An 18,590-nucleotide genomic window follows, 5' to 3' on the forward strand; every position below is an offset into this window, starting at 1 on the left:
TACAAACAACTAAACTTGTAGTGGAAGCAATTTGATTCTATCTAATCTGTTATAGACGTGTAAAAAGTTGTCCACGCCTATTTTACATTTATAGTGGCTGTTTCGTAATAAATAAGAGCAATCTGAGATTTCGTCGAGACAAATTATTTCCCGTTTAAAAGATTGGCCACTTTCGCCCCGTTTGATCACTTCTCGAACCGATATCTCCACCAAATTGGATTTCAGGTATCAAATTCCGGCTTCGAATCTTCTTCCACGACGTTCTTTAAGATTTGTGCTGGGAAAATTCTTAGAAAGACAAATGACGTCGATTAAAGTCCTGGACGGGGTTATTCGAGGAGCATATAAGAGTGTAACAGGGAAAGCGGCATTCATTAGTTTGTCGTCAGACCTTCCATTGGTTATCGCGTCGGTGTGCCTTCATCTGATTTATGCTCGTCTTCTTGGCTCTCTAAGTGAATACTCTACCACGTTGAAACTCATTTAACTTGTTGTGTCTTCGAAATGAAATCATCTAACTCTTTAGTCCATTCGATCCCAAAATTTATCGTTTTCGGTCGATCGACGAGTTCGATTTATCGTAAATTATCTATTATAAAGGGTATATTTTCATTCTATTATTAGAAACATTCGCAAAGTGAACGATTAATCTTAAGTAAATTTACTCTTCAGACCCTTTACTCTCAAGTGTTCGAAACACCGTCGGTTGCAGGAGAAACTCCATCGTTGTAGAATGGTCCATCAATTTTGAAGTATCACTACTCTTCCCTCTAGCCCTCGAATCATTCTACAATTCCTCTATCATTGAGCATTCGACACAATACACGACCGCCATATTCCAAGAACCTGTCATCTTCATCCACGCGAATTCTCAACGCTATCTCATCGCTTCTTCGCCTCTCTACGCTGGGGTCTTTCGAAAAATCGGGCGAGGCATATTTCATCGTGTCCTCCTTAACATTGGATTTCTCTGCGACGAGATTCACCGCAGAATCAAGGATTCTCCGAGCGTTTCTCGAGAGTATCTCGCCAAATTGATCTATTTTCAAGGAATATCCAAAGAAAAAGATCGATCGTACGATGGAACGGACAGAATCGATCGTTATTCTGTTTTTCGACGAAATAATTGCCATTTGCTGGATACGAGCCGTTGAACCATGGCTCGATCATTTATGTTCACTCTTGTTTACACGCGCCGCGTACACGGCCAAATAATTCGTTCGCGTGCTGGGAAATTAATTACGAATTATAAGCGGAACATCAAATTGCTCTAATTAATTAATCCGTCACAATGGGCCCGAATATGTGTTTGCTTGTGTCGGCCGCTCTTCGCCGGCCTAATATCCGGCAACATTAATAATTCACTCGAAATAATCGCGCCTCGCTATTATTGTACCCCCTTGACATATCACGGGTCACCGCAAAAACCAATGGCTATTTTTGTCTCGCCCCACCCACGGTTATCGTTTTTGTTCTGGTTACCTTGGCGAGGTACGTTTTTGATTAATTCCTGGCCTGGAGAAAATTTGTGTGCACGCGTGTTTTTAGTATGAAATAGGTACGAGGTAATAACGAAGCGCCGCCAAATGGATTGGCATTTTCTTTTTTTCTTTTTTTTAAGGAACAGAATACATGGAATAGAATTGCGGATAGAATGTCTAGAATGTTCAGGGTAATTGTGGAATATTTCTGTATTTAAATTCGTGATACGCTAGTTAATAACGAAACACGATCAGACGAATTAGTTGTTACTTATTTGACATATCCTCGTGTCTAAAATGTTTAAGATGAATTCTAGAATATTTTTTTTCTTTGCAATATCCGAGATAGTTGCACGATACTCTTATATTTATTACCAGGATATATACACGACACTCGTGAGATATTTTTAGATCGAAAAATCTATCGACTAATACAATTCATATATTTCTCTCGGAAGAAACGTCTTCCGAATACAAAATTTTCTCCACTCCGCACCCTCAATCTCCTCAAGCACTTCCTTAAATTCATTCACCTTCCTTCACATCCCTCGAATCACCCTTCTTCGGCTTTCCCTCTGAAATTATTCCTACAGCGAGAAACACCTCGTGTCAACGAGCTCACCTGAACGGCGAACGGGGTGAAAAGGTAAATGGAACGTAACGGAACGAGGGGTTGGAGGTTGGCGAGATGGAAGTCGAAGCGAGGGTGTTCCTTGTGGAACTTTAATCATCCAGTAAGGTCACGTAGCTACGGCTCGAGGACATACATATATAGCGGCTTGGAATAAGGCGTGAGAGAACTCCGACGATATACTTACGAGATCCTTGTTCAGCTTCCACGTAATGGCGGAGGCGGGCCTCGAGTTGCCTGTGGTGCAGTTCGCCCGCAGCAGCTCACCCACTGCGATCCTTTCTTTCTCGATACCGATCGTCGGGTCCGTTTTCGGCGCGTCTAAGGCATAATAATTACGTTGTTTAGCACACGCGACTGCTAACTCGACGCCTGGCGTAAAGCCAGCTCTACACGTCGAAGCGTCGATGCGAAGAGTGAGCTGGAAGGGGTTGCGAGTGTTTTGGCAGGTCTTTCTTGGTTGTAAATATATATATATATATATGTATGTATATATATATATATATATATATATATACATACATATATATATATACATATATATATATATATATATATATATATATATATATATATGTAGTAACTTATGGATCTTAGAGTAAGGACTAGTAATGATGCTTTAATTAGGGTTTAGTGTAGTTTAATAAGCGATACTCAATAACAAAAACCGAATGCAATATCGTCGTACGTATTATTATCATACACGCCCTGACTTTCCGATTCACACACCGTGACCTCTCAACTCACACTGCACTTCTCCACTCGCATTCTGACCGTTCTAGCATCCCTTTGTCTTTTCCTAGGCCCACCACACGCGTGTTCCTCAGACGCTCGTGGCCAGGGTCACGTAGGCCTTTTCTACGAAGCTATGCACTTGAAAAGACCGATGACACATTTATGGACCCGATGGTGCCTCGGCTTTCGCGACATTGTTCATGATTAATTCGATGTTTCTTAGGCCCTTTACCCCGATACTACATATATATATATATATATATATATATATATATATATATATATATATATATATTATTTTTGGAGTCGGATAGAGTATTTATTGTCGTTATATATATACATATTTCATTATATTCCATTTTTAAAAAATCAAGCAAAATTTGATTTAATTAATTTGTAATGTTCAGTTTCTTGTCTCGATAGACTTGATCAACTTGCAATAGAAATTTACGTATTCGTGATACATTTAAACAATCTAACTTTTCAAATCTCGACGGAGTTGACTCGAGTTCAAAATTTATGTTTCGTAATCCTTCGACGCACAGTCGATAGATACCAACAACAATTCGTACAAATTACAGAATCTAACAATAATCCAGTTTAAAACTATTCCATTACTCATAACTACTTCACGTTTCTCAATTTCAAACCGTTCAATCCTTCGATACAATGGAACCAGTTTCTCAGCCCGTGGATAATTAAAGCGGCATCAATGTTCGAATTTCTATTCTGGAAAAGGGACGAGGAGAAAGAGAGTTCTTCCGGTAGTAGTTGAAGGCCGAGTCGCGTTCCTGTTGGAAGTCTTCCGCGAGCCATCGAATCCAACATGAAAATGGGTGTCACGTAGGGGCGCACGTGCGCCGCATTACGGGATGGCGCTCGCACGATTCAGCAACCAGAAGGATTTGTCTACTCGGTGAAACTTTTTAATTCTGAACCGAATCCAGGCCGACCACTACTCACCTACTACTTCCATTCTGGCCCTGTTGATCAACGTGTGGTACGAAGGGCTTCCGGCAGACACCTCGCACTTGTACAACCCCGTCAGGTTCCTCGACACGTTGACTAATGTTACGTCGTTCGAGTTCGATTTGGAAACCTGTAAAATAAATCCAGATCGAACATCGTTGATAACGAATATTAGAATCAGTGCTGTTATCATAGATAAACGATTAGGATCGTTCTTAGAGACTGTTCTTGAAGCTGGACAATTGTCTATCAGCCAGAGAATATGAAATTGATTTTCCTCGTCTTTTGCGCAGACGGTATCGTTTAAAATTGTTTAACTAAATAGAAACTTGTCATTCTAACTTTCCTAACAATATCATTATACAAAACCACGTTCAGAAAAATTTCCTAAATTTCTTCTGAAACTCGCCAAGACCAACAACGTCGATCGAAGTTTTATTTCGACTCGCGGTTTCCGTCTACCGTGCGTTAAACTCGCAGGACCGGAAACCATCGATGCTTTGGTGAACGATGCTTCCATTCGGAAGGAAGAGGTCGAGGAGACGAGCTGCTTCGCTTGAAACCACCACGAGGATACTTTTACAGGCGATCGAGCCGCTCGAAATCTGATAGCGTCGAAGGAACTACCAGGAACTTTCTCTGCGCCTCCTTCTTCTTCTTTTCGTTTCGGGTGATATCGTTCCGCCAGGAAGTTGACTCGACTCTCGGTTACAGGATTGATGCCCGACTAAAATGTATTCTTCTATCGGCTCGCCGGAAAATGCTCCACTCGCTTCCACGGATTCGATTAATTTCTTTCGAACGTTCGTATCTCTCGCGAACTATCTGCCATTCTATTTAACTTTTCGAAAATCAGTTTCCTGCATGAAAAATGGACTGCCGCTGCTTGATGGAGCAGCCTACGAATTTGAAGATCGTCGATATAGCTTACAGTTCGTTTACAGCCATTCGTAATTCTTCGGACAGTTGCTACGATAAATTGATATTTCTATGATCGAACAATGAAACAACAGACTGTGTTCCTTTCCATTGACAGGATAAATAGAACTTAATTATAGGAAATACTATAGAAGAAATGAATTGCATAGATGGAAAAATAATACTACCAAGACGATATCATGGTGATTACTTTCTGCACTTGTTTACGGAGAAAAAAAAGAATATACGTAGTACCATCTATTCACCGTAGTTTCCAACAGATTGCTCCCTGACAATCATTCCACATTACAAAAATAAAACAAGAGACTCTCTTTTAAATTTCAGGGCACCCACCTACGGATTTCCAACGTTGATAACGATCTCTCAGCAACTTCATAAACGAACCTTATCCACTCTGTCTCTTTTGTATAAATTTCGAACGGAAACGCGTATAATTTCCCGAATCTCTTTTCTCCTATCTTCTCCGCTCGCTTCGCTCGTTTTACTTCCCAGCTCGATTCCCTCCCCCCCCTCCCCCCCAGAATTACTTTGTATTCCACGCGACTATCGACCTTCCATCTAACCCTCTCCCCACGTCTAAATCTCGATCGGACTATATTCTACCCCCTCGACCGACCCCTCGTCGTTGCAATCATTTATATGCATCGCGGTGGTTCCCTCTGCCTGCTTTACAAACTACACCGGATACGGAAACAAGCTCTTTTCACCATTTCCTCTGCTTCTGATGGAATCGGCGGACCGACGAAAGAAACGTCCGCAGATCGTAGAAAAACGTTTCATCGATGGATTCTCGTTGTTCTTTCGAAATATCGAAAGATCGATATTTTTGTATTTTCGTCAGAAGACGAGAGTCATTTGATACGAGACGAATCAAGACAGTTCTGATCAAATAATCTTCGAATATTCGGATTTCCTTTTCGTACAATTATCTTAAATATTAGACGAGCTATGGTTATTTTTATTTCATGGTATAGCCCATCGCGCGGAACCGATAGCTTTCCACGAAGATTTACGAACGACTGAAGTCTCGTGTCGTCGATACGCCACCTTGTTTTTCGAACCATTCTCTACCTCGTACAGGCTATTCATACGCGTGCTGCTTCTATGAATCCTTGTCGCTAGCCGATCTTTTACCATTTGTTTGCTGTATTGAAGGAATAAATCAGGTTTCGTAAGAAGACAGTGTTATCGCGGTGGTTTGTCGTTTCGAGGATGTACAGGCTGTTGGTTCTGATAATCCCGCTGCAGATAATCGATAGTGGTTGGGGATAAAATGATCTAAATAGTAATATTGGTAATACTAATCCATTAGAGACCGATATTTTCTTAAGCTTTCGCGGTTCTTCGTTTCGCTACATTTTACTGTCACGTTATTAAAATTCTGTTCTTTTTATATTGTATATAAAGAAAATTCTATGGATTTCCTTGATATTAGGTTGTCCGAAAAGTTTCTTTCGTTTCATAAGATGATAATAGATGAACAACAATTTTTGTTTTATATTATTTTATTGAATTAAGTATGATCCATTTCGTTCTATTTCTATTATTATGTTCGTGCATAATTCAATAAACTAATATAAAACAAAAAACATTGTGCGTCCATTATTTCCTTATAAAACGAAGGAAACTTTTCGGACAACCTAATTATTTTGAGAAAGAAACGATCGATAAAAGCTGAATTGAAACGATAATTAGGACGAATACGAAGTCTTTGTATCTTAAAAAATGTCGATACCAGTCGTATCTTCTTGGAACTAATGCACCGTCTCGGCCTTTTTAGTTATCGACAACTCTACAAAACGGCGTTGTCAGCGGAACAGCACCTCGGAAACGAGTGTGGAAATTTTATTAAAGATACCTATCGGCCAGCTGTATGCATCGCGCGAATGAAAAATTTGTTTTCCAATGTCTCGCTACCGAGTCGAAGTGGAATCGAATCGATTGCCTTGGTTTCGAAACTCTTCTATCTTGTCGGCATCCATTTGCCATCGTTCGCAAATAGCAGTCAACTTATCGATTCAACTAAAAAGTAGTTTACAGACTCTCTTTGCTTTCCTTGAGAAAAACTTCAGACCTAAATAAATTACCAAGGCTTTTTAAGATGGTTTGTTTAATATTTACAATTCATTTTAGTTTCATGTGACTAATTGGTTACTTTGAGGCTCGAGTTAAATATTGGATAGAACTTTCTTAGATTAGAATTACATATTAAATACAGCTTTTACAGGAGATTAGATTCGCGCATTAGATAGAATTTCTTACGGTTAGAATTAGGTGTTAGATAGAATTTTATCTGAAAGCTGTCATTTTCGCATGATCTCGAGGGTAAATAGAGCCGAAACGCGTCGCGTTTGCCTCTTTATTGCCTCGAAAATGGTTCGAACGAATTTCGATTGACGATACTATGTTTGGGCAACGTGGTGCTGGCTGGGTACAGCGTGAAAATGGAATCTAAACGCGCCGCTTTAACGTACTCGTATCCTTTTCGTGTTTACTTTGTATATCGTTTCTATCCATTTTGTGTTTTTTAAATCGCCGTTGTTAATATCAGTTTGTAAAGTATAAAACGTTGAGCGACGACGTACAACGTACAACTATGAGGAATGGAAACGAGAACAAAATACAATGGCGAGAAAACACGGGAGAAACAGAGATACTCGAAATGATATACGATGAAATATTTAGAAAATTATTCGATACAAATTATCCATCCTGTATTCGTACGTTTTTAATATAAAAATTCGTATTAGAACACAGATCGAATATTTAGCATCGCAACTTTCACAGGTGTAAGAACGCTGTTTAAGGGCTCTACTGTTTTTCGATCTAACGAAAAGCGGCGGGATCACAAAGTTCTAAAAGTGCTGGCAATTCTTTGTAAGATAAAATGAACAAGCCTGACTAGTTTACTCTGGCGAGGATGGTGACATCAGGTGGATCCGATAAAAGTGGCGCGCGTCACATCGACGTGAAACTTTTTGCCAACCCTTGGGGGAGCGCGTAAGTGCGAAACCGAACCGTAGACCGGACGAAAGAAATCGATAGGGCTGATTTATAGCGCGAGCTACGACCGCGACACGACCCTTTGGAATCCCCATTCAAGTGGATTTCATCCCAGGTCGGCCAACTTTCTTGTTTTACTCGCCTCCAACTCCACGCCCCGACATCCTTTTTTTCATCACAGTGATTTTCTTTCCACTCGCGCCTCCATTTAAATATTTCTCACGAATCGAGAGATTGTCGGAGAAAGGTCAGTTCTGATTGATTTTGATCCTGTGGTTGATCGAAATAGCGAGACAGTGAGGAAGCTTCTATCGCGAAATAGTTGAGAATACAAGCTTAAACTTCGCGAGGCAAATGATCGAATTTCAAATTTGAAACTGAATTTGACTTCTAATATTCCTTTCCTTAAATGAATTTAAACAGCCTATCTTGAGATATAATTATGCTTCAAATATAATTCTTCGAATATTTCCTGTGAAAAGAAAAAGAAAAAAAAATAGACAAGTTACGAGCACTCTCGACAACACACTCTTGACAAACACAACCCTTATACCATTCGAAACCTCTAAAAACTCGCATATCCCTCGAACACTTGCTCGTTACACGGCAACTCTCGGGAGGGTTGCAAAATTTCCGCAGAAAACGCAGTTAGAAAGTTTGAAAAGCGCGACGATATCGCGGGAAGCAGGCGGTACAGTCGATGAGGGGAAAAACAGGATGCTTCACTCGAAGGCGGAAAAATCGGGCCGCTATTCGGTCTTATCTTCACTTGCTTTCGAAATACAGCCGGCAGACTGATAAATGGACGTCGCTAGTACGTGCTTGTATCGGCTTGCAAAAGAAGTTCGCAGCTTTTGCCGCTGTTTCCTCTTCGAACACGTCAACCTGCAGCGAAAATGCATCAGCTGAACGAAACGATCATCATGGAATTTTTTCTTCCAAAAGAAAAAACGGAATATTTTTCTGCCATATACTGCTGTTGATATAAATGCGAAGCAACAAGAAAAGTTGGTGATTCTCCTAAAATTCTGATATATTTGGGACGAATTCTTGGCGAGAAATCTTTTGCAATCTTGAAATCACCAGATTTATTTGCTGAAGAGACTATCCTTCTCACTTTTTCTTTTCTCTTTTAAAGATTAGCCAAAGTTGCTTTCTCGTGGATTATTATTATCAAATGTTTTACAATAAATTAGGTACGTGGATATCTAAAAGGTTAAAGTTGAATCATCGATAGGATACTTTTTCCTCAGACGGGTCTGTAGGTAAAGTAACGCGAAATCTAACCAAAGGGATAGCACGAACTTCATGAGATTTCTCGTCATAAAGTTTTATCGAAGTGTTCGTTAAGAGTTTAATTGCGCGCATTAGTTGACGGATTCGGGTACAACAAGCCGCGTTTTTGGCTTCCGCCTCCGGAAAGACACTGTTCCCGATGTAATTAACAACGTTTCGTATCGACGGAAAAACTATGTCCACCCTCTTGCACAAACATAACGCCCATATATCTGCGCTAGCGTTCATCTTTGGCTCTCTGTTTCATACAAGTCAATAGGATTTAAACAGCCTACAGAGACATCTGTTAGTTGCTGGAATAATTTCATTCTTATTGCTGAAGAGATTTCGGATTTGTGGATTATTTACATATTACTACATGGACAACATTTTTCTAAATAAAATGCTGATTACATCAGACACACCTGCACTGTAGCAATTGAAGAAACAAAAATACCAAGCTTGTCGTTTTTGCATAACGTACATATGATATGTTCCTTTCCCGATGAATTTCGTTTTAACCCTTCAACTGCTACGATACGGTGTTTCCAAACATTAAAACACTTGTAAATCTGGGTTTCACGTATCGATATTTGTATTTACGTCATTTGTGGAAAAATAAAGAAAAGAACCTGTATACTTGAATACATTTTTTCAACTGAGCTCCCCGTACGTTACAAATAGATTATGGATGTTTATACATTCGTAGAAAGTTTAAAACCAAAATGCATAGAACGTAATAATCTAATCTAAAAGTTAGTTAAATTAGAAGACGAGAAAAGAACACTCACATTCACGTGCATTCCATCGATGTTAAAGGTTTTGCACGGAGGATCTCCTTCAGGCAGGTACCGATAGAACTCCGTATCCTCAAAGTACCATTGCAAGGAGTACAATGTCAATCCTTCTAGATCGTAATGACAGGATAGTGTCACTGTGTCGCCCGATCGTACCACCGCTGGCACGTTGATTGTCAGATCTTTCAGTCCTGTTGCACCTATAATCAAATAATGCGACACAATTTTGTAAAAAAATGCAACTGAATCGCGTAACGGTGATTTCTATAAAGTTTAGGGAGAACATTGATAACAGAAACAGTAGCTGTGAAATACAATCCTATTTTATTCGAATCGCTGAACGTATACACGTAGATATATGCGTTTTTTTTTTTAAATACCAATAGATCATTTTGAGGATCGGCCATTTTTATCGAAAAAGAAAAAAAATTCCATTTCGATCAGGAGAGCAAAAAATTTAAAAAAATGCTCGACTAACACGTATATATCGTAACGTATACTTACAAATTTGTATATCGCGTAACGGGTATCGGTTTCGTAGATTAATACTGGCCGCAGGGTTGTGTTACCAGTTAGAATGGCAAAACGGATAACCTTCGTATATGGCATATTTTTCCATCCGCTGTGACGCGTTCGTTTTGTCGTTTTAATTGGCGATACGAGGTGAAATGCTTGAGAGTTCTGGATAAAAACCGTCGAATGACAAAAACCCGTCGTTCTACGGACGTTTTTGTAATTAGCTGCCCGGAGTGTAACCATAGTACGGTATAAAGCGCCACTTTATGACGCGTGTTTTATCGTAAAATATTGTAACTATCCACGACCATGTTATATTCGTATTGAACAAAGAACTTGTAATTTCGAGAAACGATTACACGTTGCCGGAATTTATTACATAAACGTCAAAATTTGACACTTCAATTTACAACTTTTATAATGTCAAAGGGTTACGAGCAAAAGGCATTGTAAACTGGTGCATTGTTCTCCGCGAGCCTCGGCGCTTTCATCCAGCCAGTTATTTATCGTTCTAATTAGTTATTCCACCCAGTAAGAATGTAGAACGTACGACAATTAAGTCCCGTTTCTAGCGCTAATCTAATCGCGCAAGCAAAGTCCATTTAGTCCGCCAAGTATCTCTTTAAACGGATAAGCAACCCTCCGGCATTACGCGTAGCTTGGAAAACGTCTAATCTCAACACTCCACGGTTTCTATTTCCGACTCTATCCATCCGTCGCACTCTGTTCCGATTTAACGTGGTCCCCTTTATATCTTGTCCTTTGTTTTACACTTACAAAAATTTATCTAATGGAAAAAATTAATATTTATAACTTAACGCTTTCAAAGGAAATATAATATCCTTTCGTTTCGTTGTTTAGACGTATTGATATCCGAACAAAATTTACATTTTTTTTATTATTATTTAATTTGTACTTTACAATTTGTCCAGCTGGACATTTGGCAAATTCAAAATCTTCGAGTTTGACTATTTTATTTCTTTAGTGAGGTCAGTGGGGTGTTTTCTTTTTAATCTTCTCTTTATGAGAGTTTTACTCGCTTCAGTAGCCAGCTGGTTTGGATGTGTTGCCGTTCTTTCCTTGTATTTTTCTGCGTACCTGCCGATTTCTTCTTTGACTTTTGCTTTCTCTTTGAGTATTTTTGTCTTTGCGTAACTTACATTTAACACTGAATTTCATGTTTTTGAAGGACTGCTTCGTTCAATGATAATTTCTTTCATTTCGATATCCGGATGAGACTTTATTTTTAGGACTTGGAATTGGCTATAAATGACGGCTCGTGCGGTGTATCGTCAGTTTCTCTTCCTTATCGTACAATCGGAGTAACGTTTATTTCCAAAGAGAAACTATCACGAAAAAAAATTATTTTCCAATCGTAAACGCCTTCCACCGAACAACTATAAATTCCATTCCATCGATACTCTAGAAGCACGCGAACTCAATCCGAAGGTAAAGATATTCCTAAATATACCATTTCTGTTCGCTGTTCCTCGAAGAAACATTTTAAAGCTGGCATGCGTTTCCTGAAAACCCATATCTCGGAATTTCCATGCACTCTCGTATGGTTTTATCGAGAGACTGCGTTCTTGTTTGCCCTGCCATTTGTCTACTACGGCATTATTCGGTTTCCGATTCAAGGGAATGTCGACTGGTGTAGACGTATCGTATCCTCCTATTCGTTTGTTTCCTTTCTAATTTCATCATTCTCCTTCGGTGCAGAGAGGCGTATCGTGAAAGAAAGTTCGAAAAAAAAAAAAAGAAAAAATACACGCTGCTTTGTTCTCTATGTAGATGAACCGAAAGAAAAGAAATTGATTTTTTCCTAGTATGAATCCAGACTAGTCGCAGATGTTCCATTTCGTGTAGTCTGTTTTCCTTTGTATCGAATTCGTGAAATAGAATCTGACCGTAGAATACGAATCTACGGTGAGTTTTCAGCTCAGAAAGCTTTCTCCCTGGTCACGCTCCAAAAGCGAAACTATCATTATCAAACTATCACTTCAGACGCGTCCACTCTCGACGTTTTAATTATTGTTTTATCCGTGTGCTTGTACATAAAATTGCCTTCTTCGTGGACGAGAATAGAAGTTTCAGATTGAATCGTGCACTGAGCGCGCTAGGTAAGTAGCGTAGATTGTATGTACATTTAAAGTGGTTGGAAATAAGGACAAAGATTTGTAAAGAAAGATGGAATGGCAGAGAATAAAATATATTTTGAAATTTGTTTTATGCATTTTTCTGCATCCGTGTATATAAAAGAATTCACCTGCTTCTTTAGAGTAGTTGTAGACTTTGAATTAATTAACTACGAAGAAATTTAAATTTTTTCTTTTTTTTTTGTATGTTCCCAAAAGCTTGTCGAATATTTTCTCAGCAAAGGATATGAAGCGAAATTTCAAACGAAAAAACTAAAAGTTTTTCTATTATTTCAAACAGCGAATTTTCTCGGCACGAATAAATAAATAGGAAGCTCCATCCGGAGTGGAAATAAAAATTGATCGTTTTCGAGAGTATTTTTCGAGGCAGAAATCGGTAGCTGGTAGTTGAAAATCTCCGGGAATCGACCCGCCCGGGGAAAAAGAGAGCAGTCGCCTTTAAATTTCGCAGAGTGGCGGAGCTTTCGCGAGCAGCTTTTAATTCCCGGATAATTCGACGTTCACGTGGTCGTCGAAAAATCGTCGGCCCCGATATTCCCATCGGCTTTCTGGCCATTGTGCCGGGTTAAAAAGACCCTTCGTCGCCCGTTAAATATCGATTTTAAAGGGAAACGAACGCGACACCCCCGTGAGAGACCTCGTGTGTGTTTTTACGCCCGCTGTTTCTATGGATTCAGTTAAACGCACACAGATGGATAACCTAGTCCTTCGTTTCGATACAGACTTATTCAGCTATGAACGTTCCCACGGGGACCCCGTTTCTACATTTCTCCATCCAGCCAGTGGGATATGAGCCGAACGATATTGCCAATTCTACGTGCCACGACGGAACAATAACTCCACTCTGAAGAATTATCATCTCCCTCGTGTCTCCTTAATCCTTTCTTCTGTAGCGTAGCGTGAAGGATCTTGGAATATTTGCGCATATTCTTCCGTCTTTTTACTTTGTCAGGGTAACTAATATCGTATTGTTTGTTAGTATACAGTTGGTATGTAGTATGAAAGAAAAATTCAGGAGAGTTGAGAAAACTTAGAAACGCGTTTTCACAATTTTTCCACGTCGACTAGACAGCACAGCTTCTCCTCCTCCTGGTATATGTTTTAAATTCAGACGACAACTTTCGCAGTTCCCCGTCAAGAGTTTGACCGATGCCCGTGTTTGTGTCGAGTCTAATTAGCGCGAATGTGTCTCAGTTGCGATAAGAAAAATTTTGGTTGCTTTTTAACGATGTAATACGACGTCTGGAATACATCTCGCGCACTCGATTTGTATCTATCAGCGATTCAAATTGACATATCTAAGAAACTATGACGGATCACATGTTGACAGCCGTACTAACAATCGAAGTATTCCAAGCATTCGATCGATTCACATTCACGTATAGCGTGCAAATTAGTCCACCAGTTTCAGTATGCTAACTGGAATTCGGTTAGCTTGTGGTGAAAATCGAACGCGCTTGCTTTTCACGTATTTGCACGAGATAATTAGTGATTGGAGGCAGAGGATGGACACATTCCTGATGCATTGACGATAAATTGGAAAATATTATTCATCGCTTTCTGAATGATTAAGATAATGTACTATTATTAATTACTAACGTTAAAATCGCATGCTGTGTTCAGTTGTTTAATTTGACAGTAATAAATATAACCTTGATTTAAAAAAATCAATTATTTCATTAGTTGCTACGATACATATGATACATTGATTTAACAATGTAGCATGGGTTTAGCAAGTGATGTATGTTTTTTATATGAAAGTTATCTACACGACTCGTTGCTAAAATGGTTATTTTAAAGTAGAAGCTAAAATCAATCATTTGACACATTGTCTACTATGACGGATACCTATGCTGCATCGATTCAATTATCTAAATAATTTCTCTTCCGCAACATTTGTTACATTTTAACCTTTGCTTGTCTCTCTTACTAACTAACTTTCTAAAAACACGTATCAATCTATTTGCCCCAAGACCGCGTTAAAATAAATCCCAGGGCGCAAACATCTCGAATTTGCTTAATTATGGACGAGATATCGATATTATTCGAAACGGAACAGCAAAAATACAGTCAGCAAAAACTTACGAGGCGTTTTTATCAGCTCTAATTGGTAGCTCGGGAAAAGAAAACCGTATGATTACACTCAGTGAAAATTTTGATTTTTGGTCAATTAACATGCAATCACAGAATTCTCGTAAAAAGGTTTCGTCTTTTTCGTTCTATTATTGAATATTTCTCTCTCTCTCTCTCTCTCTCTCTCTCTCTCTCTCTCCCTCTCTCGTGAATAACCACCGATATACATCTGTATTCCGCAAAGAGAATTCGTTAATCACTTAAATTGATAAACATCAATGGTACAATCGACGAAGCGTGGCCTCCAAACTTTTTGTTTATTATTCTATTCAACCGAAAAGTGGGATATTAAATCAAACATACCTATTATACTTTCAGGAGAACGATTACAAAAATAATTTTTCTACATAACTTGTGATTTTTTATGATATTGATCGAACAGTTGGAAAAATAAATTAGTAGTAAACAATAATACCAGGTTGATGGATATAAAATGTTTTTTCGGGTAAATCTTATCTTTTATGATGACTAACTAGTTTCATTGTTCCATATTTATGAAAATTTAAAACTTTATACAATAAATTCAAAATTCTGAGAATATAATTACGACAATTTGTTTCAAAATAATTTATGCATTGAAAAATTGTCTACGAGCAATAAATATCTTTAACAATTCAATATAAATGTATAGTTCATAATTCCAATCAACTTTTATGGCACTTTTCCTACATTTCAACTGATTAAAGAACCATGTGAATATTCTGATTATCCATGATAGCCAATAATGAGATTTTGATATTTTTATTGTAAATTTTCTGAATATTAAATACACGCAACCTATAATAAAATTTAATTAAATTTAATGGGGAGCATCGCAGGTTCAATAAATTCAAAGTTTGTAGAAACATTATTTTGTAGTCATAAAAATACAAAAATTTAATCAATATATTCAATTTAAATCCCAAATAGGAGAGAAACAAAATTAGTATGAAAAACACCATTAAAAAAATTTGGACGCACCTGGTAGTAAATCGTAAGTAATGTCAATTTGCACAATCGCAATAATCGTTAATAGTATCGGTCCAGAGGATAATTATAACAATCTCTGATCGCATAACAGATTCCGTGCACGTGAAAAAGTAATCGCGACTCGCGGATACTGGGATTGCCTCAATTTCATGTTGCCTACTAAGTGAAATACAGGATAGACCGGCGAAATAGCCTTGTTTGAGCTGGCCTCGGTCTAATTATGCGGATAATTATCGGCGCTGATTGGTAGGCGGCTCGTCGGTACGACCCGCTAATGAATATGGATAAATAGTAAGTGGACCAATATTGGTTTTCGCCAAAACCGCCGCATAGTGTAATATAGTCGATTTATGGGGATTGAAAGTCATCTAAATTCTAGTAAAAAAAAGTACAGTCTATCACGAATGTTCCGTGTAGTGCAGCTCATAATTATTCGATAGATATAGCTTTTACGCTATTGTTCGCTTCTACTATATAAACTAACAATTATAAAAACTTCAGTTTTCATAAAAACTTACTATGCTACACTATAGAGACTAATTAGTAAATTAAATTAAATTTCATATAAATACATTTATCGGTTTTTTTACTATATATATGTACATATTCCATATTTTTAAATTTTGAATTTCATATAACAATTGACGAAGAGTATATGTACAGTTTGTTTGAAAAATGGCAGGATTTATATTTTATAAAATGCGTAAATTCATTATAATATATTCAAATTCGCAATCGTATCTCGCGCGCTGGTGTTGCCGTGCGGAAAAGCGTTCGGATTTCTTCGGATACTTTCGTGCTCTCGAGTTCTTTGATGGTGATCTAAGCGTAAACGTGCAGTTTATTGTGTTTCAGTGTAAAATTAATAAAAGTAGTAATAAAAGTAATAATAACATCTATATAAAAGTAATATGCTGTAAGAGTGCATCGCCCGTATTTATCACGAAAACGCCTACGATATCCCGAGAATCCTTATCACATCAAAATCCTGACAACAAATTTCTTCTGTCATTTTAAGGTTATGTTTCCGTTTTATATGCATGAAACACATAAACGTTCAAATGTATCCGGTTATTTTCTTATGTTTAACAAAATGTACTTTAATTACTACATTACTAGTAAATCAAACTGTAATGATTACATTTTTAGCTATCATTATACAGTATCGGTAAATAATTATAAACTCAACAATATTTTTACATTTTTCATTATGTTGACTGAAAAACTTAAGTATCCATTTATCTATTTCCATATTGTAATGTGAAACAAAGTTGACGTATATAGAAACTGAAATTTTGTTCTCAGAAAATCTAACAAAATTTTAATTGTTTCTTAACTATGTACGTTTACTAATGCAGTTATTAAATACATTTGGATTGAATAAAGTATGAACATGAAAGTATTGGCGTGGAGATGAATTCGTTGTCAGAGACTTAATTATCAACACTCTCAGGTTATGTATGATAGAGAACTGAAAATGATCAGGTATATGTACATGATACCAACTTGTATGAAATTGTGAGAAAATATTTTATAGCAATTTATGTCAAATACATATGTGAAGTTGAACAATAGATATAGGTACTGTATTAAAATTATTTGTAGGTAGTACAGTGAATGTGTTAACATAAGTACTATGACAACATAATTTTTAACAACTATTTTAAAATTTGCTGTCACCGTAAACACTGATGACTTCAGAAGTACCAAAGGTTCTTTGTCGTTCTACTAGCCATCTTCTCATCTTATATACAACATAACTTCCATCATACCATATGTATAAAAAGGTACTGTATTCCCTGTAATTCATATTAATAACTTTACTAATAATAACTACTATTCTGTATATCCTCTATATTCAAAAGCAGAAGAAAAAATTCAAAGTTTTAGGGAAAGGTCTATAATTCATTTTTTCCTTATTTTATGAATAACATAGGAAATACAAAAGGCAATCATTCGTGTCTAAGCAAAACTCCGGATAGGGTTGTAGTTTCAGAGTTGCGGGTTTCATTAACATTATAACACGCTAGGGAAAGTTCTATTATGTAGTTCGAAGGTTGGTGCAATTTTTCTAAGTCGTGAGTAAACCTAGATGCATCCTAATTAACGTAATTTAGAAATTTCCCTTCTACTGCAACTACTTCGCGTATATATAACAGTCCAATTAACGCGGGTTCAGGATTCACGGAGCTTCGGTGCAAGTTACACACAATTAGTTGTCCAAATTTGGGTGTCATATTTGCGAAGATTCATCTGCCATACTATACTCGCTATTTCTTGTCCAGTATGCCTCCTCTTGCAGAGTCTAATTCAACCAATTTCAACGCTTGTGCAAGTTCACACAGGTAGAATAATGTAGACGCGCATGCTTCTCTATTTTCACAAAACTAATTTTGTTGCACGGTTTCCTCGATGAATTGTGTTATTATAACGAACAATCGCGCTTTTCATCTTTTGTATGTTCCATCGTACAATGCTGCTTGTAACTCTTTTCCAGTCAATGCGCTATGAAAATATCGGTACCATATCTAATTGTGAGAATATGTCGATTCAGAAAATTAGTTAGCCAACACAACAATTTTCACCATTCTCCTGTAAAATATTTTTGTTATAGCATTTACGATTTAATGTATATGATTCCAGATACGAGCGTCTGCTGAACTTCCTTGCTTTAATTTAATTATTAATACTGCATATATAATCGACGTTAATTTATGACATCAGAATACTTAATTAATATATGACAAATTGTCATTTGAAACTCGCATAACATGATTAACACGATCGTATGAGATTTTGGATTGAAATCGCGATGGAAAGAAAAGCGAAGATTTGGAAAATTAGAGTTCGAAGAGTTTGCTAATGCACTGATGAATGTGCGTAGCTAATAAAGCTATAATGTCGATAAATCTATAATTAACGTTGTTGAAGCATACGGCAGTGTTTTGCACAAAGTGTTCTTAAGCTAAAGTTTAATAGGATTTTA

General features: G+C 37.5%; 2 protein-coding genes across 10 annotated transcripts in view; one reads left to right on the forward strand and one right to left on the reverse strand.

Moving 5' to 3' along the window:
- The window catches only part of LOC138184569 (uncharacterized), a 132,267-nt gene that overhangs the window by 33,382 nt on the left and 80,295 nt on the right, over positions 1–18,590 (reverse strand). The window contains exons 1-4 of one of the 2 annotated variants that reach the window (XM_069122669.1): positions 10,425–11,075; positions 9,825–10,030; positions 3,811–3,946; positions 2,300–2,433 (exon numbers count right to left, since the gene is read on the reverse strand). In XM_069122669.1, the coding sequence (XP_068978770.1) occupies positions 2,300–2,433; positions 3,811–3,946; positions 9,825–10,030; positions 10,425–10,449 (501 nt within the window). In that variant the 5' untranslated portion in view covers positions 10,450–11,075. Of the gene's footprint in view, positions 1–2,299; positions 2,434–3,810; positions 3,947–9,824; positions 10,031–10,424; positions 11,076–18,590 lie in introns of those variants that run through there. The other variant, XM_069122668.1, reaches the window with a different exon arrangement.
- The window catches only part of LOC138184570 (uncharacterized), a 181,573-nt gene continuing 179,402 nt past the window's right edge, over positions 16,420–18,590 (forward strand). For 6 of the 8 annotated variants that reach the window (XR_011174344.1, XR_011174350.1, XR_011174349.1 and 3 more), the window contains exon 1: positions 16,420–17,391. Coding sequence is in view for 1 of the 8 variants with exons in the window: in XM_069122670.1 (XP_068978771.1) it covers positions 17,380–17,391 (12 nt within the window). In the remaining 7 variants the exon portion in view is untranslated. Of the gene's footprint in view, positions 18,481–18,590 lie in introns of all 8 variants that reach the window. The other 2 variants (XR_011174346.1, XR_011174345.1) reach the window with 2 other exon arrangements.

This window comes from Bombus flavifrons, chromosome 10 (genome assembly GCF_040668555.2).
Source record: "Bombus flavifrons isolate JBK064 chromosome 10, iyBomFlav1_principal, whole genome shotgun sequence".
NCBI classification, from domain to species: domain Eukaryota; kingdom Metazoa; phylum Arthropoda; class Insecta; order Hymenoptera; family Apidae; genus Bombus; species Bombus flavifrons.